General features: G+C 36.7%; 1 protein-coding gene and 1 non-coding gene across 9 annotated transcripts in view; one reads left to right on the forward strand and one right to left on the reverse strand.

Moving 5' to 3' along the window:
* The window catches only part of CBLB (Cbl proto-oncogene B), a 258056-nt gene that overhangs the window by 187679 nt on the left and 48554 nt on the right, over window positions 1–21823 (forward strand). For all 8 annotated transcript variants that reach the window (XM_072965889.1, XM_072965884.1, XM_072965902.1 and 5 more), the window contains one exon: window positions 11311–11514. In XM_072965889.1, the coding sequence (XP_072821990.1) occupies window positions 11311–11514 (204 nt within the window). The remainder of the gene's footprint in view (window positions 1–11310; window positions 11515–21823) is intronic.
* LOC116277706 (U6 spliceosomal RNA) lies at window positions 9891–9997 on the reverse strand. Its single transcript, XR_004187183.1, has one exon. It is a non-coding gene; the product is annotated as a U6 spliceosomal RNA (small nuclear RNA).

The raw sequence follows: 21823 nt of genomic DNA on the forward strand, positions 1-21823 counted from the left end.
GTTTGTTAACTGTTGTAGTTCATACAGTCAGTACTGAAGTCGTTGATGGGATTTAGAAAGTTAATAATTAAAATTTTAAGCCTTTAAAAGAAAAATTTGCAATTGAGTGTGTTATCAGCAGTCCTACCCTATTCCTGAAGCTTCTCTCAACTCAGAACCTGTGTGTAGCCTGAGAGGGGATGGCCTCAGAGGATGAGGAAGGGGCCATGCAGACTCAGAGGAGCACTGATGTTTGTTAAGCTCATTACTTGGTAACAAAATACGATGATTTTCACATTTTCACAATTTTATAAAAAGGGCCTCCTTCTTCCTTTGGGGAGATTTTAAAAAATGGATGAAGAAAAAGGGGAAGAACTGGAAAATGAATTACAGTTGATTTACATTTTCAAAGCTGTTTCTGAACTCCCACACATCTTTGCTACGTTGATAAAAACTGTCCAACATCACTACACTTCTCTCTCTCAATATGAATGTGACTTATGTCTTAAGATTTTCCTTGTTACCCTTGCACTAATTTCCCTTTATCCCCTCCTGATGTTTGTGAATTTTGTGTCATATAGCAGGATGTTGGAGGAAGAAGGATCTAGCGAGAGGTTGGAGGAAGAAGGATGCTCAGTGTGGCATCAGCAAACTCAACGTAAAGTCACTTGATTGCTATTTAAGTTAACAATAATAGTTCTGCAGACGTAGCAATGTCTTTTTATAAATGAGTTTCAATACATTTAGTTATACTGGTAGAAGACAAAACTGTCAGTTGCCAAGTGAGTTTCAAATGTATCAGTAGGAAGTATTAGAGAGATGTTACTGAGTCAGTGTCCGGCTGACTGGGATGGGGCAACTTTAGGATGATCTGCCTTAACCTGAAAGCAATTAAGTATTTCAGGGTAAATACTAAACTGACAGAGGCCAAATGTGTTTGTCATCCCTTTGGATTGACTTACGCCTTCAGTGTGGTAGTATGGTTCTCACAGTTAAGAAGAAACTAAAATCTCTGCTATTCTCCCTAAAGAAAACCAGACTTTGAGGCCAGAACAGTCTCCCAGGACTCTACCTCCCTGCATGGCCCTTGTATTTCAGCCCCTTCTCTTGACGCATCGGTCCTGGAGCTACATACTGCAGAACTTAGCATCTTTAACCTGAAACTTACTTAATATTTGGAAGTTAAATTGGTTAAAAGTCCATTTGTTTGACAGAAACCTTGGATTAGTAAAGGTTATTGTTTAAAGTGGTGTATAAAATAGCTGTTTACCGTGTGGCTCATAATGAGTAAAAGAGTAGGGCTGAATCTAAAACAAAAGATTTACTTATTTTACAAAGTTCTGTATACTTGTTAAATGAAATTTATCTTTTAAAACTTCAGGCCAGTGCTGTATATTTTATTTTGTATGTTTGTGAACTGTTTGCAATAGTCATGTTACTGCAAAAGGCACACTCAGTTGTCAGGGCTGTTACTAATCCTTTGCCCTCTACATCATAACTTTTCTGTGTATTACTCTGTCTCTTCCAGATGGTGTAGTTCCTCTTGCCAGTTGCAAATCAGTTTCTTGATTCACTTCATGATTTTTCATATTTGTCTCATGGTCTAATACGAAGATACGTCCAGTCATATTTGCAAATTGTTAACAGTTGTAATTTCCTTTTTTTGCTCTGAGGTACTTCTTAGTTTTACTTTCAGAGGTTGAGGAAGTGCATAAATTGCCAAGCACTAAAAACTATCTCTGAGTAAAATTTTAGGAAACACTATATGTAAAGGTAATAATAAAATAGTATTTTACTAAGTAAAGTAGTAAGAAAAAAAAGACAAATTCAAAAGTACTTGGAAGGTTGAAATAATATTCAAATTAAATCCCTAGATGTCACTAGAGAATAATGTCAGTATCCTAATATCATTGAATTTTGCATGTAGGTTAATGAAAATATGTAAAGGCATCAGCATTTAAAAAGTTCTTCCAACACTAGACAGTTCATGATTAATAAATATTCTCCTGATACATTTTGTGTATGTCCCTGTAAGCTTTTACCTCCTTGTATTTGTATTGTAAACATTTCCATACATATTTACCTGTTTCTCCTCTCAGATGTGGATTGCTTTACCTATTTGAGAATTTCTCTCCCCTAGCATGCTACCTACACTTGGGTTAGTTACTCAGTAAATACCTGTAGACTCCATGCGAGATAACGTAAAGAAAAGAGAATAATGGACGAAGACTACAACAGATAAAAAGACACTGATACTGTAGATCAGTTGGGAAAGGCTCTTGTAATGTCTCAGTTCTGTCTTATATCTCCTCTGAAAAGGATCTGTGATCTTTTCAAAGACCTTTCCTCTTGTTCAAGATCTGAGGAGTCCTAAGAATTTTAAACCTTAGATCCATTTGTTCCATTCAGTAGCTACCGGATGATTCCCTTCAACTTTTCACATTTTGATTTTTGCACTTTTTTTTGGCTGGCAATATTACTAGCATGAGTGATCCCTGGTTCAAGTTTTCTCTACCCTATTGTTAGGCCCAGGTTTGAGAATTTCAGAGTGATATTCCGCAGTCTCTGTATCTCAATAGGATTTGAGTGATGAAGGAAGTTCACGCTTTTGAACATTTCCATTCTTGGATAACCTGAGCATTTCTACATTTCCATATGGATTCCAGAAGGGCTACTTCCTGCCAGCCAGTCTGTTTTGGCAGTTTTCGTATTGCTGTATGAAGAGCAGTGTTTGACAATCATTTAAACACATAATTGCAAAATGCCCCTATTATTTAATAAAAATAAAAATTTTATAAAGTTAATCCAATTAAAACACAGTTGACGAACATTGACTGTAGTTAAAACCTCACATCATAGCCTCAGTGGACTCACTGGACTTAACTAGTTGATGATGACTCTGAGGGGAAAAAGAAAATATGGAGCATTTTTATAGTTTTGCAATATTTTGTCAAACATTGTATCTAAACTCACAGATGTAGAAAATGTTGTGTGATTATTAAGTCTCTGGATATGAGTGATGTTTGTCTTTTTCAACTGTTTCCTTATTCAAAATGGTGAAAGGGGCTAGATTGAGTCTGTTTTCTGACTTTAAAACCAGTGTTTTTATTTTATAGGCTTGTTGGTTTTTTCTATCAGAGAAAAAGTAAAGTTTTGAAATTTAATTGTGCACAGGGATAATTTGGTTTCCATTAACTGGCTCAGTAGAAGCTGACGTAGAATTTTTCATCCATCATTCTCCAAGATCTCAAATCTCGTTCATTTGTTCAGGAAACACTCTTTGAGCAGCTTCTGTGGCTCAGGTTCTGTACTAATCTCTGAGATAAGAATACTGAGACACTCTCTATCCTTGAGAAGTTAAAATTAAATCTGAAAATTTTATAGATGGACATGATATTAATAATCACTTGAAATGAATATCTTGTTATCCTTCAAATTTAATTATGGATGCAAGACATTTGCTACTTTCTACTGCTTTGGTTGGGCATGCTGCTATGAGAAGGATCTGAAAGGCTGCGTGGCTGCCAAGAAGCTCTGATAAATCAGTCAGAGTCCAATAGGAAATATTAAACCCTGACCATAAAACATTATGTGTTCAGCCATTGTGCATTTTTAGCAAGTCATCCTTCACCAGCTTTTCCTTCCATTTGATGCCCTACTTTGGTTTAATTGAAATTCAGTGGAGACTTAAATTTTATGTAATTAACGAAACCCTAAGAAATGCACAGGAGCGATGTCAGTTAGTTGTTACAGGCTGCAAGTGGTTACTCTTTAATTGCTGTCATAATGGCCTATTAGTCATGCCTCCGAAGAGGTGTCAGATACTTTTTTTCCCCTTCTGAAACATCTGTGTTATTTAATAAATTGAATAAGCAAGCCTGGGTTTGCACAGAATACTAAATAAGTTGGGTAGTCACCTCCCTAGAGGCATTCTTTGAAACAGCATCACTCAGGGTGCGGCATTTCTATTCTGCCCTTAGCAATGGAACTTGGAGAGTTTCTTTCACTGCCACGCATTTTCCCAAACATTTCTCTTTACCCTGAACTCCTCCATGTTTGTTAGTTTGTTTTCTTTCTTTCCTTTTTTTTTTTTTTGATAATAGCATACATACTATGCAGCAGTGATGTTGCAGGGTTACCACATAAGTTGTAAAATAAGGAATTGTTTTCTTTCTATTTTTCTTTCCAGAAAGCTAGAAAGTGACTTCTGAGCTCGTGAATGGCCCAGTCTCTGAACTGTGTTCCTTACATCTTCCTTCCAAAATAAAAATGGATACACATATGTTAGTTGAATATATAGCCTTCTTTTGAATTACTGCCAAGGCCTTTAATTCAACTAAAAGTAAAATTAATGTTTTTCCTCTGACTATTCCTCCTGCATATTTTTTTTCAAAATAAAGATACTGGAGTATTCAAAATAGTAATCCACAAAAAAAGTCATTAGATGAAAATTAATAAGGTCTGATTGTCATATGACATATGATTAAAAAATTTATAGATGTCCCATGTTTAGAGAGCCTTGTTGGGGGGAAAAATGGTGTAATAAGAGATATGAGAAGCTGGCTCAAAGGATTCTCATACAAGGCACTAAGAATCCTTTAATATCTCTTCCATCAAAAGCAAACAGCTTTCAAATTTATAGCCTCAGTGAAACTTTGTAACTTTAGTACTACAAATAAAAAAATAACATTTGCCTTTAAGAATGTTATAGATTAGTGTTTGTCCTTGATTATATGTTATGTCTTTTTGTATAAATGTGCTAAAATGTTAGAGCTCCTCTTTCATTTTGACAGTCACGTAATGGCTATGTTATGTTTCTTCAGTTATCTGACTGTATTCCTTCGTTCTTGAGACTATTTTGATAATAATTATACCAACTGGAATTTGCTTGGCACTTTGGAAAGTTTTGAGTTAATTTATCTCACTTTATCTTTAAGATGTCCCTAAAATGGACGTTCTCTCATTATGCCTTACAAAGAAGAAGAAATGGCTTTTCCAGTGTCACCCAGCTGTAATTGGTAGGCCTAGGATTCAGTCTAAGCTTCCTGGTTCAGAATGTCAGTGCTTCTTTCCTGAGTCACTGTTTTCATGGGCCTCCCAGATTAAAACTAAATCTAGAGTCATCAATGTCTTCTTCCTTTACCCATCATAAAAAAGCACCAAAACCAAAGAGCTCTCCCACTCTGTTATTTATTCTGTGATCACTAGTAACTATCCTTGTTCATTCCCTTTTAACAAGAAGTTATTGAGTTTCTGTGGGATATATTGTGCTCTGAAAATGTTTAATGGGAACCCAAGCTGTTCTCAGTACATGTATCATGTATGTATGCATCTATCCAGTTATTTATTTATAATTGTTCCATGTTTAAAAAAAGAGATGTATGGTAACTTCAAGTCTATGTGAAGTATAGCAAGGAAATATACATTAGAAGTTACCGATGGGGAAAACACAGACACACACACACACAGTAAAAATATAAAATGCACTCCAAAATGAGATTCATGAAGTCCTATGTACTCTCTAGGGCCCTCCATTTATATTATATAAGTGAGCAGACAAGTGATTGACCTTAAAGTATGCCTTCAAATAATTGATCGTCCTGAGAGCAAGCAGATAAATTGTACTGTGATGTTTATCTTTAAAAATTGAAAGAAAGTAATTTAGGAAGTAATATCTTTCTGAACGACATTTAAACAGAAAGAATATGGAAGGTGACTGATGGTGATGATGATGAGATGATACTGACAATATTTATTTAGACTTTTACGTAGCACGTTATTGGGGAATTGAAATTTCGGGGGAAGTTAATTTTTTCCCAGTTTTTCTGTCAGTGTTAATTTGTTTTCAGGTTATCGTATATCTAAACATAAATATAACTTACAGTGTTTATGGTTGACAAATGAGTCTGAATAATCTTAGCTTGAGCGTATTACATAGTTAAGTTTTAGGTGAATGTAGTGCTTGCTGATAACTTTTCTGTATCCTTTGGTTTGAAAGGATTTATTTGAGGAAGTAAAATCTATTGAGTGAATTAGAATAGACGGAGTCTGATTTCTTCCTCTTCCCTTTCTCAGAGCGTGAATAAGTTGGGGACTAGAAAAGAAGCTATTTATCGGTCCTTCTCCATTTACATATTCTCTGTGAGCTTGTATTAAGTATATGTTGACAGAAACATTATACAAATTACTGAGGCACAATCCGAGGCGTTATATGTCTATTAAAGGCATTCTTCATGTGTTTAATCAACCATCTGACAGAAACTGGGGTGGAGTACCAAAATACACCAATATTTGAGAATTTAAGTACCAAACTTGAGAATACGGTCAAACTTAATTTGCATATGACAGTAGTCAGAGAAAGAGGCGGGTGAGGTCGTATTAGAGGAGGCACATTGTGATCTAAGTTTGCAAATCAGAATGGATGTACCTTGCTGCTTGGATTTTGATCCTAGTAAATAATGTACACTCTCAACAAAGATAAAGCTGAACAGAAAATGTCTTCTGTGACATATACTCATAAAGCAGCTATTCTGACTCACATCAGTAATTTGAATAGTATTAAACTTTCAGGTAGAAGAGATGGAGGAGAACCTAAATTCTGTTTTAGACTGTCTTTTTCTTGTATCATCAAGATGCTAGTATTGCCTTTCACCTCCTCCCCTTTCCAGATTCAGTCTTTTCAGTTACCCTTTATCAGGAAGTAGATCACATAAATCTGGAAGTCATCCTTAACCAAACAACATGCAGATTGACCTTGAAGAGTCTAAGAAAGCCTTGTCAGGCAAATATAGTGGCTTACACATCCTAGGCAGAGTACTCAAAAATAATTAATGTCATGTTTAAGTATTTAGTTTGAGTGGATTAATTTTAGTTAGGAAAACTGTATTGTAGTTCAGTCTTAAAAGATTTTCTGTTTCTAGGTACACATACTAATACATTCACAGAGGAATTTATGTAAAGTGTAGGATGTGCTTCAAAATTATCCATGGGTGGGAAGAGCAAGTGAACGTATACAGGAAACAAGACCGGTGTGAATTGATGACTGTTGGAGTTGGGAGATACATACTTACAGAATTTACTACACTTTTCACTCTTCTTTGGTGTATCTTTGGAATTCTCTGTAATAATTTTTTTTAAAGATGTAAATGAATGAAGTGTCTACTTGGGACCTAGAGTATGGCTTTCCATCCTTCATGCATTAAAGACAGAGGGAACATGTGTTCATGCTCATGTTACTTTTTTTTTTTTTTAGTGGCATTTAACTTATTTGAACTAAAGAAAAACGAAAACAGTTCACTCATTTCTCCCACCACCTTCCCCCCTCATCTGGCAACCAGCAATCTGTTCTCTGTATTTGAGCTGACTTTTGTTTTGAATTAGTTAATTTTTAGATTCCACATATAAGAGAGAACATGGTATTTGTCTTTTTCTGACTTATTTCACTTAGCATAATGTTGCCTTGATGTCCAGCCATGTTGTGGCAAATGGCAAGATTTCATTATTTTTTATGGCTGAATTATATTGTGTTGTACATATATGCAACAGTTGTTTTATCCATTCATCCATCTGAGGTTGTTTCCGTACCTTGGCTACTGCAAGTAAAGCTGCAGTGAACACGGAGGATGCAGATATCTTTCTAATTAATGTTTTCCTTTTCTTCAGTTAAATACCCAAAAGTAGTCTTGCTGGATTCTTAGTAGTTCTATTTTTAGTTTTTGTGGGAACCTCTGTACTGTTTTCCAGTTCACATTCCCACCGACAGTACACAAGGATTTCCTTTGACCACATCCTCTCCAGTACTTGTTATTTCTAGTCTTTTTGGTAATACCCATTTTAAGAGGTGTGAGGTGATCTCATAGTGGTTTTGATTTGCATTTCCCTGATGACAAGTGATGTGTCTTGCAACTTTTCATGTAACTGTTTACCATCTACATGTCTTCTTTGGACAGATGTCTATTTAGAGCTGCCCATTTTTCAATCACTTTGTTCGTTTTTTGCCTGTTGAGTTATGTGAGCTCTTTATATATTTTGGATGTTAATCTGTTATCAGATCTATGATTTGTAAATATTTTCTTCCATTCAGTAGGTGACTTTCTCATTTTGTTGATGGTTTCCTTTGCTATGTAGAACTTTTTAGTTTGATGTAATCCCACTTGTTTATTTTTGCTTTTGCTGCTTTTGCTTCTGGTGTCAGGTTTAAAAATCATCACCAAGACCAGTGTCTGGGGGCTTACCACCTATGTTTTCTTCTAGAAATTTTATGGTTTCACTTCTTTCTTTCAAGTCTTTAATCCATTTTGAGTTAATTTTTGTTTATGGTGCAAGAATGGTCCAGTTTCTTTCCTTCATTCCTTCCTTCCTTCTTTCCGCTTTTTTTTTCTTCTTTTCTTTATTTTTTGTAGCTATCTGATTCTCCCCACACCTTATTGAAGAGGCTTTTTCCTCATTGTATATTCTTGGCTCCTTTGCTGTACATTAATTGACAATATATCATGGGTTTATTTCTGGGCTCTCTATTCTCCAGTGACCTACGTGTCTGTTTTTCATTCTGGCTCCACACTGTTTTAATCACTGTGACTTTGTGTAGCTCTGCTTACGGCGCAGAGTACCACTTTGCATCCTTCATGTATTAAAGACACAGGGGAAAGTGATCTTTCTTGCATCTTGCTCTTACATGTTAAAACTATCTGTTTGAAAGTATCTTACATAGATCTGTAAGAAGTCAGTGCAGGCACACAATATGAGTCCCTTTTGACTTTTATAATAAGAGGATTGCACCTGGATGACAACATATATCAAATATGCACTTGTATTTAATGTTCTTATTATTAAAAGATAGGATAAAGTTTAGCTTTCCTTAAATATTTACCCCTGTGCTAGAAAATATCAGTGTAAGATGAGAGAATTAAGTATCAGTTGTATCATCTGTAAAATGATGGAGCAAATAATTAAGTTGCCTTGAAGCCCACAAGACCTGAACACAGGTAGCAGTAAACATCAAAAGATTCGTATTAGCCTTAGTTCAACTACCGTCTTAGTTTAACTATTTTACTACTCTTAACGTTCCCAAATTATGTAGCAGTAGGTGAATAAAGAATTGTTGCGATTTCTTTTCATTAACCAATTCAAAAGCATTTGTTTTTATTTATTTTTTTTTGGCAATTTGTGTGGCAAAGAGTATGTTCAATTTGTTAATCAGAGTGGTGCTTGGGAAAGAATAAACCACACACCACAGGGTCTGCCGCAGAGTATAGGCTAAGTAATAGTTTAATGAGAGGAGAGCGAGAGTGTGCTTTCACCGCTGATCACAGAATCTCTCTAAGGGCAGGCAGATCACAAGTTTCTCATCACACCAGGTGGATGGGACAGTGTTGAGTACTGAATGGTTTCTTGAAAGATGTAAGCTCTTTTATCCCTTGTCTCATCTCTAAAATGATGCTCATTTATCCCGTTTCTACTTTAAAATGATTTTATTATTCTTACTATTTTTAAATAACATACTTTCTAAAGTCAGAGTATAATGCAGAAACAAAAATACAGTGGTGAATATCAGATACTATCTATCTCTGGAAAGCAGCATTACCTGCAAGGCAAAAAAATTGTTTCCCTCTCAGTTGTGAATTCTTTTTGTGTATGTATGCGTGTGTGTGTATATACATATATGTGTATATACGTGTATGGGTATATACACACACACACACACACATAGGAGTACAGTCAGTTTATAATGTGTCAGTTTCTGGTGTACAGCATAATGGTTCAGTCATACATGAACGTATGTATATTCATTTTCATATCTTTTTACCATAAGTTACTACAAGATGAATATAGTTCTCTGTGCTATACAATATGAACTTGTTGTTTATCAGTTTTATATATATTAGTATCTGCAAATCTCAAACTCCCAATTTAAAAATACGGAACGTTTCGTGAATTTGCACATCGTCCTCGTGCAGGGGCCATGCTAATCTTCTCTGTATCGTTCCAGTTTTAGTGTATGTGCTGCCAAAGCGAGCACTATTCATAGGTTTTATGTTTAAATGAATTCAGTGCTCACACTCAGTCCTTTCTTCATACATGCCCAAATTAGGTTCTTTATTTTAAATGATGCTTTAGTTGGTTAGATTTTATTTTCAAGAAGAACTCACAGGGGTGAGTTTTCTTAATACTGTTCATGTCTGAGAATGAAGGTTCTCAGCCTTTATACTTTCCCAACAACTTGGCTGGAATTAAGATTCTTGGGTCACTGTCTTTTTCTCAATTTTGGGGACAATTATCCTTTGTCTTTGAGGAGCTGAGCGTCACTAGAGAGAAAACTGAGCCATCCTGATTCTTCCCATTTGAAGATGACTTATCTTTTTTTGAAATTCGATAACTAGAATATGTCTAGATATCTAACTTTCTCTTGAAATTAACCTTGACATTCAGCAGTTAGAATGTGTTTTAGTGTCCAGCTTGCTGCTTCAGTTTTTCCTGGAACATAATGTAAAGAAACATTTAGCTCCTTATTTCAAGAAATGAGCTATACACCAATTGTCAATTCTTAATATAGTTTCTGAGAAATGGAATTGGGAGATTTTGAACAAAAACGTTAATAATTACCAATAAATGAATTTCTGGCCCAAACTCATTTGCTGTATTAGTTCAAATGCAAGATGAGGACAAAACTTAATATCTCACTTATTACTACTTTCCATGTGAGCTGTGTCAGGATGCCAGGCTCTCAGGACAGGTGATTTCTAAGTATACATTTATTTTTTCCTAATGATTGCTTATAAATCAAGACTTTAAAAGATCTAGGCAATTAAAATGGAAATATTTAGACCTAGTTATAGGCACAGGAACTTTTCCAGAATTCATTTTGAAATAGGTTATTCTAATTGATACTACTAATTATTTATAATGAATTTTTATCAAAATGTCCTTTTTATAGAATTCTTATAGAATTCTTTTTATGGAATGTTTACTTAGCACTGGTGTCTTTGGTAAAGGACAAGACGTGACTGAATTTCCAGTTTTCTGCAGGACTCTTAAGTTTTGATACATTAAAATTATGTAAGTGAACATTCAGTAAAATAAAAGTTAGGCTCCTTTTCTTTAGCAAATCAGAGAGTTTTAAAATTTTTTTCTTCAAAAATTTGAAATTTGAAATACTGAACATGTATTTTTTTGGCTCCCTAATCCAGCCACCTTTAAGACACATCTTTTTCCCCCTTCTACCCTAAAGCCATTTTTTTTTTTTTGGCAACTACTTTTTATGATTGTAGAACACTGGCCCCTCTTGGTACTGTTTTGTCTGAACAATCAGTGCATTTTTGTGTGTGTGTTCAGGAGTCAGACGGCCAAGGCTGCCCCTTCTGTCGCTGTGAAATAAAAGGAACGGAGCCCATAATCGTGGACCCCTTTGATCCGAGAGATGAAGGTTCCAGATGCTGCAGCATCATCGATCCCTTTGGAATGCCGATGCTGGACTTGGATGACGACGATGACCGAGAGGAGTCCTTGATGATGAATCGGTTGGCAAATGTTCGAAAGGTAAAACTAGAAAACACAGGCTTTTAGGGGGTGGTGTGTGGGCCTGAAAAAGAAATGATGCTGTCACAAGTGGGGTTTGACTGAGTGCACTTGAGTTTGAGAAAGATTCCAGAATCAAAAGAAAGGTGAAGATATAAGTAATGTTGGAAGGCTGATGGAATCACAGGCTGAGAAAGAACTAGATTATTCAAGGTACTCTTCCTGCTTTTAAACTTCAAAATGAGAGATGGGGAGAGCATTGGTGCAGAATTGAATATCCTCTGAGATTGGCAATAGCACGTCGACGAAGAAAAATTTAAGAAAGGAAATTATTCAAATTGGAAAGGATGAAACTGATTAAAAATAGTCTTTGTTGAAATCTAAAAGCGTCTGAGAGTTTTCTTAGCCGGAAAACCAGCCTTCTGTTTGGCTACTAAGAGGGCACATAAGATTTACCTTCGTGAATTCACCGTAGTCTGGAGTTTGCTTATCAGTGTTGCCACCTCAGAAAATTGACTTTGTCAGTTCACTGGGAATGGATGCTGCTGCCCGGTTGGGGTTTTTATAACCAAGCCCACAGGGGACTTGTCAGTGAACCAGAATGCCAGTTGAGTAATTAACAAACCAGAAATATAATGATCAAGAAAGACAGACTCTTAGCTTTCAGGCTATTCTCTGTATAGGAAGATACATGAAATTCAGATTACATTCAGTTTTCTTCGCTCTTAAATGAGAGAAATGGCAGTGAGTGATATGAAAGGGTTTGCAAATACAGTATGAAGATGCCCCCCCTTCCTCCTGACTCACGGCAGGCATGTTTTATCAATCACGGTCGTCATCCCTGCTGAGTTCAGACTTGGCCTGCGCAGCCTTCGAGGACCTCCACTGTGGTTCATGCGGACTTGGCAGGTCCCACGAGACCTGTCTGCTCTCTCGGCGGAGCGGTGATGATGTATCATGGCACAGACTGCGGTTGCCATGTGCATCTACCTCTGTGGTAGGGGAACGCTCTGTGCAGAGAACAGATGAAGCGTTTGGGGGTTACCATTCTTTAGGTCTGTGTCAAAATTAACTTCTTAGCCTCCTGCACTTTCTGTGTTCCAATGTCAATGTCCCATGCTCACCAAGGACTTACCCTTAGAATTTTTCACATACAGATTTCTGCGTATGGAGATACGTTATCATCGCCTGCTCTCAAATTTTACTTTGGTCTGCCACGATTTTTATTCTTCACCTCGTTGGTTTTTCATAAATGTCATGATTTAACTCTCAGAGCATCTACTCTGGATTCCCAGCCTTTAGTCCTTTAAACTACATTCAGTGTTTCGTTCTGAAGTTTGTGTTCCCTTTGGCTCAAAAGATGGAAGAAAGGAAGTAGATATTTCTCAGTAACCCTAAAGAATAAACAAGAAGAAAAACTTGAAATAGGGAATTGAGACTTGATTTTAAGATACACTCTTAGTCACTGACCAATGTTAATGCCATCTATATGAGCAAAACTTTTTCACGTATTTTATTCTCTCAACTTGAAGAGGTACATATTCTCATTTTTCAGATAAGGAAATGAGGCTCATGCGAGTCATGTGACATGGCTGCATTAGTAGGTTGTAAAGCCAGGAATTCAAAGCTGCTGGATAAAAATAGTGATATACTCAACACTCCATATGTAGCTCTCACATGCAGAGTGATGAAATGATTTCTACCAAGTCAGATCATGGAGTGTATCCTAAAACTTGTCATATGGTCTTATTAAGTTTAATTAACATTGGTGATAAAATAGTAACACTTATGATTTCATTGAGCTGGCATTGTTGTAGGTTCTTAAACCCTTGATCTCATTTGATCATCACATCAATCCAGTAGAGAAGCACTGTTATTGTCCTGTTTTACGAAGGAGGAAATCGAAGAAGAAAGGGATGAAATACCTTCCAGAGATCCCAGCATTACTCCATAGCAGAACTGGTGCTTTATTCAGGGTCGTCCTGACTTCAAAACTGTAGTTGTGAGCCATCAGGCAGTATGCCTCTTGTGCCCTCTTTGAAACATGTCACACGCCTTGTACGTGATAGAGCATCACTGCCTGTCCTCTGAAGGTCTTTTCAGTTCTGTGGCATAATGTACATCACGAATAATTACTCACAGTGAAGTTTTAACCAGAAGTTAAAAGTAATTTGAATTGTGATCTGTTAGCGTTAACCTATAAAGATATTAATGCTCTATACCTACCTAATTGGACCCCCAAACACCGGTAGGCCCTACTAATCGATGCATAAGTAACTATCACATCTGTTTTCCCATATGCTAGTTGAATGTGGCTATTTAAATGTAAATTTAAAATTAATAAATTTTTAAATTTTTGTTCTATTACACTCAACTTATTTTAAATCCTCAGTAGTCTCTTGTGTCTGGTCACTACCATATTGAACTGTACAGATACAGAACAGTTTCTGTAGGTATTGGAATATCTGTCATAGACAGATATAGTAGAAATATCATATCCAGTGGAGAATCCTATTGGACAGAGCTCTACTGGATCACTACTGCAGGTTCTTATTAGAGAAGCTAGGGCTTGGTGCAAAAGACCTTTACTTTTAATTTAGTAACCTAATGATCTTAGCTTGGTCTGGATACTTGACTATGATCTAGCACTAGAATCAGCAACCTATGGCCTGTTTTTGTTTGTTTTTCTGTGAGCTAATAATGATTTTACACTTTAAATGGTTATATATATAAATGAGTTTATGAACACCTACGTAATTTCCTTGATTTTGTTTCTTAGCTTGCACAGCCTAAAATAATGACTGTCTAGCCCTTTAAGAAAATGGTTGCAGTCCCCTGGTCCAAGGCACAGTAAAGCATTTCAAGAATGTTTACTGAATACATGGATAATAGGGAATGACAGAAAAGTATTTGAGAAACATACCACAGCTCAAGCAGTTCAAGTGAACTAGGTGGTAATGTTTTCTAGCTAAGAAAAAGGCATTTCAATTTTCTTTGCCAAATGGGTTTTCTTCTTTCAGTGACTCATATCAGAGGATGGGGAGGGAGCAAGGCCTCAGGAGTAATTCTTTGGAGAACTTTGTATACCTTACTGCTTGGGGGAAAACGGTGTTTGTCCTATATGAGTTTGAGAAAGGTTGCCGTTCCGGCCTGTTTTCCAGCAGGCTCAAGGAGAAGCTTGAGCTGGGGTTCAGAAGCGGCACTGACAACTGAAGGGAGTCACTGGTGACGTAAAATGAGCACAGAGCGTTCAGAGGTGACTCTCATGGTTTCTCCGGTCTTTTCACCGACCCTCACAACCATGTGTATGTTTTTGTTTTTGTTTTTTTTAATTTTGAGCATTTATTACCTTTGGTGGTTTTTGGTTTTTTTCCATTTATTTATTGAAGTATAGTCAGTTACAGTGTGTCCATTTCTGGTGTGCAGCACAGTGCCCCGGTCATGCATGTATATACACGTATTCGTTACCGTGCATGTTTTGTTCTCTCTGGCACACTGGTGAGCTTTCTGTCCAGGGAGCTCAGAGACTTCTGCGTTGATCTTCTCTTTAGTTTACTCCCCAAAGAGAAGACTGGTGCTGTCAGACATCACCGTCCCCGGAGCCCCACTTTAGGGGCTCCTGGGCAGTCAGCAGTGTCATTTCACAAAGCTTTCACCGTAGCCACTGTTATTTCTGAAATTTCCTGTGGTGGTAAGAGATCGGAGAAATTCAAAGAACTTGTAACTACTTGTTTTTAAGTTGAGGGATATTTCAATTAAATGTCTATATGCACAAATTGTGAATTTTATAATATTTCATCAATCACTGACACTTAACTTTCAGTAAAACCTAAATTTTACTGTAGACATAAGCGTCAATTCTTTCTGACTAATTGGGGAAAATATTGCTATGACATTATGTTCCCACAGGACCTTATGGGTACTTCTGTTGTAGGAGTTACTCTAAACTGTGATGCTTTTTATTTAGAGGACTGTCTTCTCCATTAGACTATTAATTCTTAAGGCCAGCGCCAAAATCTTACTTATCTTTGTGTTTCCTGGTACCTAAACACACTCAGCAGGCATTTATTAAGTACAATAATAAATGCACATGCATGTTCACATGGTCTTTGAGAGCAGTGGGCTGATCTTACACATCTTTTTCATTCCAATCTGGAGACTGAATATGTATGTACAAAATGTTAAATTTCAGACTCTTTTTCAGTTCTGTTTCACAGTTGATGTTGTAAACAGATATCACACAATCATTTTGACATAATACCTCTTCTACCTGATTTTCTTCCTCTATTTTTTTCAGTCATTCTGTTGCCTCATTCATTCATTCGTTCATGTAAAAAATACTTCATTCCCTCAACTCCAAGAATGACTGTCAGTCATTGTCGAGCAGAAGGAACCAGTTTTCTTTTATCTGCCATTTGAAATACTTATCTCCATCTTTCTCCTCTTTTATGAGTAGGTTGATGACTATATTGTGAAATTGTTTCTGTCTGTCTTAAGCATATTGCATTCTTTAAATTAGTAATGCTTCCATCATTGCATAGAGAACTGAGCTGTTTGTATGTTCCTGTTGCCGTGGTGATATCCTGCAGCTGGAATTTATGAATAGCATACTGAACATACAGAATGCATTTTTGTTTGTTTTATAAGTTTATTTAGTACTGTTAATCTTACAGAAGCAGGTAGGGCCTATAAATCTACACTACAGTGTATTGGTTGCCTTCCTTATTAGCTATTTTATGGGTTTCACTAGAAGATGTTTTAGATTTTGCCTGAAATTGTATCATTGCCTGAGTTTTCAAAGCTGTCAGAATTTCTAGGATAATTGGATCTGAATGAGCCCTTAGAGGAAGTCCAGAGTGTGACTGGTAAGATCATATCCTTCTCTCTGATTTTAGTCAGATCAAAGCTAAGAAAAGGTGTCTGTTGCTAGTCAGAATTTTGTTTCATTTTGCCAGAGGTCCAAAGAATCTCAACAGTTCCTTAGCAATTACATTGATAGAACATACTTTTCACCAAATACATAAAATTACAAACAAAATAAATAAGGATTTGATACAAAATAAATATTTTAACAGGTTGACCTAGTATGTGAACCGAGATTAATTCCTTTGATCTTAAAGATCGTTTTCTTAAGAGGATTTAAAATTGGAATGAATGGCCACGTGAGAAGAAAAACAGGTGTGACCAGGGGACAAAGGAATTCTTCTTCTTTTATCTTTTTTACATTCTCTTAATGTTGCCACCATCAATTAAAATACATATTGCTAATTTAACATATCATCTGATTCTTGCTTTTCCTAATAATAACGTGTGAAGAAAGGATCCGGAGTACTCCCGGTCCTGAGGAGAGTGTTCATGTGTGTAGATCAGTGTTTTTGCAGTGTTCTCAGGAGAGTGTTACCTTTTTAATGTGACTTGGATTCCAACCATAGGGCTGCAGTCCATGCTGGAACCTGTAAGGATGGGTGAAATTCAAAAATACCAATAGACATTCAAATGTAGAACATGGTTCTTAGCTGCAAGCAGTTCTGCCTCCTGAGGGTGTTCAGAAATATGTGCGGACACTTTAGGTTTTCACAATGACTGAGAGGTGGGGGGAACCACTGACATTTAGTGGAGGAGGTTAGAGATGTGAAACACCCTGCAACCCATGGGACAGCCCCTCCTAAGAAGAATTACTCTGACCACATGGCCGTGGCCTCCCCTCCCCTCCCGCTGTACCACACAGGCAGAGTCAGGGATGACAGTAAGCAGCCCCAAAGTCATGGGTTCATTGTTTGCTGTTTAATTGCATTCTCTTTCCTGGTCTTCTTAAAGCTCTCCGTGCAAGATAGTAGCACTTTCTTTGATTAACAAAGAAAAAAACTGCTTTGTCTAAATGCATTATGCTGCTGTAGGGGACCTTGAAGACATGGTACGTATTCCTCAGAAATGGCTTGAAGATGTAGTAGTTTGGGAGAAGCAAGCGCTTGAACTCTGGTGCTTAGTTTGGGGTTGGCCTCCAGAGGTGGACTGAGCTCTCAGCGGGCAGAGGCCGTGCCCTGCCCCTCTTTCATTCTCAGAGGCTTGCATAGTGCCTGACACACAGTATATGACATTGAGAAAGTGGTTTTGGGGTTTTTTTTCCCCCACTGGATGATTATTGTACTGTCCTTGGAGTCCAGCAACTTGGGTCCATGTTCTAGTTTTGCTACTTAGTGTCTGCATGCCTTGCATTGGTGATTTCGCTACCTGTGCCTCGGTGACCTTGTCTGTGAAACCCTGCCTCTTAGGGTTGAGGTTAAATGAGTTAATAAATGTAACACTGTTGAACACTGCTGTGTACATAGTAAATGTTAAGTATTAGCTGTTACTAACATTATTTTTTATATACTGTTATTTAAAACTCCTGAAATACTGCTATATTTCTGAGAATAAAATATCAGTATTTTTAAGATGTCTATGGGAGCTTTTTCCTTTTAGATACTGTCACCTGTCATTCTTTAGGAAGAAATAGACATCACAACTGGAATGACGTGGCAAAAGGTGGCTTGTATTTTTTAAGTACATTCATGTCTACATAGTTATGGTTTCACTGCATGGCCATATTAAAATATTTACTAGAAGACTATCGTTTAGGTTTAAAACTCAGAGAAAATACGAGTTGCCAGCATTGTCAACTGACATACTATTTTAAGGACGAAATGATTTAGATAAAGCTTACAGTAGTCTTATTTTCTACATAAGTAATTTGAAACGATTAACTATGTATTCTCTGAAGTAGGGTGAAGGACTTCAGTCACTAAATAGTAGCTTAATTTTCAAAGAAGCTTAATTGGTATTTTGCAAGCAATCAGGGTTTCACATGAGGGCATTTTTCAGTGACTAGAGTTAATTCCCTTAATTCCCAGAATGTTCTTGTTTTTCAGCCATTTTTATGGAAATATTTCTAAGTTATATGTCACCCTTCCCTGACTTCTCAAAATTGGCTGTGCAGCTGAGTGAACCAAAGGGCATAAGAAGCCACCACAGTCAACATGACAAACTTCTTAAGGCTTATGTTTTGCTGCAAGATTTAAGGGGAGGGTGTACCAAGAGAGGAGAACCATAAATTTGAATTAAAGTCACGTATATATATTTGGATCAGAATGTGAAATTCATACAAATGTTTAGAGTAAAACGTGAAACTTCAGAGAAATTCCAGGGCTATGGAGGCTGGTCACAGGCTAGAAGATTACGTCCTTCTTATAAAAGGTACTTCAAGGAGAAGCCGTGCTGCTCTGCGTAGTTAATGCTGTTTAGCATTTTAATGGTGAGGGCCCTTGGGGTGATTCCACGTGTGAAGCTGTTTGCACTTCTTTAAAGTAGACCTAATGGGGAATTTTATCCGCTGCCTCCCTGTCAAACCTCAGTCAGCATTTCTCCGCATGTAAGTTTCTAACCATTTTCCTTTTCTCCATTGCTTCTAATTTGGAGTATCTAAAAATTTACACAAGTTATTAGTGGACTGTAAACAATAATAATTAAAATATTGAACCTCATTTTACACACAAATTAAGTGTCCATATTCTCAGTAAGCTAGCAAGATACTTATGCTCTGTTCTTACAGGGAGAAATGCATCAGAATTCTTTCCGTTTAGGTAGACTTTTCTCTTTTTTTGGTTTTGTTTTTTTTTTTTTTTTTTTGTATTTTAAGACTTTTAGAGCAGTTTTAGGTTCACAGAAAAATTGAGGGGAATGGACAGAGATTTCTCACATACCTTCTGCCCCACTCAGGCGTAGCCTCCCCCACCTGCAACATCCCCCACTGGAGTGACTACGTTTGTCATAACTGAAGAACCTATATGGACACGTCATTCTCATCTAAAGTCCATAGTTTACAGTAAGGTTCACTTCTGGTGTATGTTTTACGGGTTTGTACAAATGAACCTATATGGACACGTCATTCTCATCTAAAGTCCATAGTTTACAGTAAGGTTCACTTCTGGTGTATGTTTTACGGGTTTGTACAAATGTATAGTGACAAGTATAGGATCATGCAGAGTATTTTCACTGCCCTAAACATCCTCTGTGTTCTTCCTGTTCATCCCCCGACCAAAGCCCCCAGCAACCACTGGTTTTTCTACTGTTTCCATACATTGGCCTTTTGCAGAATGTCATATGGTTGGAATCAGGCGATACGTAGCCTTCTCAGATTGGCTTCTTTCACTTAGTAACATGCATTTAAAATTCCTCCATATCCTTTCACGGCTCAACATGGCTCTTTTCTTTTTAGTGCTGAATAATATTCCATGGTCTGGATATACCACAGTTTGTTATCCATTCAGCTGCTAAAGGGCATCTTGATTGCTTCCAAGTTTTGGCAGTTATGAATAAAACAGTTACAAACACCTGTGTGCAGGCTTCTGTGTGGACGTAAGTTTTCAGCTCCTTTAGGTGTGAATATCAAGGTGTTTGATTGCTGTATTGTATGTTAAGAGTATGTTTACTTTTGTAAAAACCACTAAACTGTCTTCCAAAGTGGCTGTACCATTTTGCATCCCCACCAGCAGTGAAAAAGAGTTCTGTTGTTCCACGTCCTCATCAGCATTTGGTGTTGGCAGTACTCTGGATTTTGACCGTTCAGAAAGGTGTACGGTTGTATCTCATTGTGGTTTTCATTTACATTTCCCTGATGATGTATGATGTGCACCATCTTCTCATATACTGATTTGCCATCTGTATATCCTTGGTGAGGCATCTGTTAAGGTCTTTGGCTCATTTTAAGAATCTGATTTTTTTCTTACTGTTGAGTTTTATGAATTCTTTGTATATTTTAGATAACAGTTCTTTGTTAGATGTGTATTTTCCAAAGGCTTTCTTCTAGTTTGTGCCTTATCTTTTTATTCTCTTGATAGCTGCTTTCACAGAACAGAAATTTTTAATTGTCATGATGTCTTATCTGTTATTTCTTTCATGGATGGTGACTTTAGCCTTATAACTAAAAAGTGATCACCAGGTACAAGGTCGTCCAGATTTCTCCTATTTTATCGTCTAGGAGTTTTATAATTTGGCAATTTACATTTACGTTTTGGTCCATTTTGAGTCACTTTCGTGAAGGATGGATGTAAGGTCTATGTCCAGATTTTTTTTTTTTTTGGCATATGAATGTCCAGTTGTTCAGCACCATTTGTTGAGAAGACTGACATAGCTCCATTGTATTACTTTTACTCCTTTGTCAAAATCAGTTGACTGTACTTTGGAGGATCTATTTCTGGGTTCTTTGCTGTGTTCCATTTGTGTGGTGTTCGTCTCTCGTTTTGCCAATACCACACGGTCTTGATTAGTATAGCTTTATAGTAGGTCTTGAAGTCACGTTGTATCAGTCCTCCAACTTTGTTCTTCTCCTTGACTGTCATGTTGGCTATTCTGGGTCTTCTGTCTCCATTGAAACTTCAGAATTAGTCTGACCATACCTGAAAAGTAACTTGCTGAGGCTCTAATGGGATTGCTTTCCATCTGCATATCAGGTTGGGAGGACTTTTCTTTTTCAACTCTGAGTTTCTTCCTAAATTCCTACAGGTTGAGATTTCTGGAAATGTGGCTGTGGATAAGTGCCAAATGATTGTATTACTCTTACGTACATTCCTAATAGAAGTTCCTTTTTATTGTCAAAAAGGGAATAGTGGTACAGTACTGCAAAACAGACAACATAAGTCGTTACCTATACTATAAATTACATATGGAGGTGTGGAGGTGTGGGTGTGTGTATGGTGTGTGTGTGTGTGTGTGTGAATGTTTCTATAATGGATACCTTCAGAATAATATTCTGCGTAGGCTCCTATTTCAAAGTCTTTTCATTTTGTTATGTTCACAAATTAATATGAGAAAGGACCAAGAGAACAGTTAGTAGTAAAGAAAATATTTAAATATTTAATTTTTTTCTATTTTATTAGAATATTTTATGTGATAAAAGCTTTATCAGTGTCCTTCATTAATTTTCATGTATGTAGAGAAAAATGTTGTCCTTTTAATCATCCTTAATAATACATGTATCTACCTTGTTCAGATAGGAAAATTCATTAAATGAAAATCTTCTTAGAAATATTATAAAAATGACTCTGATTATCTCTGGGATTGTCAGAACTCTCATCATATTAGTAATTGGAGAGGTTTTTCTCTTGTCCTGTTTTTAATAACAGCCTAGCTAGGTTTGAAGTTTCTCACCAAATGTTTTGCCATTTCCATAATAATGGATCTTATTAAAGCTTTTATGAAATCAGTCTTTAAAAGGTGTGGATAAAGTGAAGAGTGACTAAAATAGAATGAGTCCCCGAATATTATTGGTAATTGCTAAGCATGCTGAGATGGA

The sequence above is a fragment of the Vicugna pacos genome, chromosome 1, assembly GCF_048564905.1.
Source record: "Vicugna pacos chromosome 1, VicPac4, whole genome shotgun sequence".
NCBI classification, from domain to species: Eukaryota; Metazoa; Chordata; class Mammalia; order Artiodactyla; family Camelidae; genus Vicugna; species Vicugna pacos.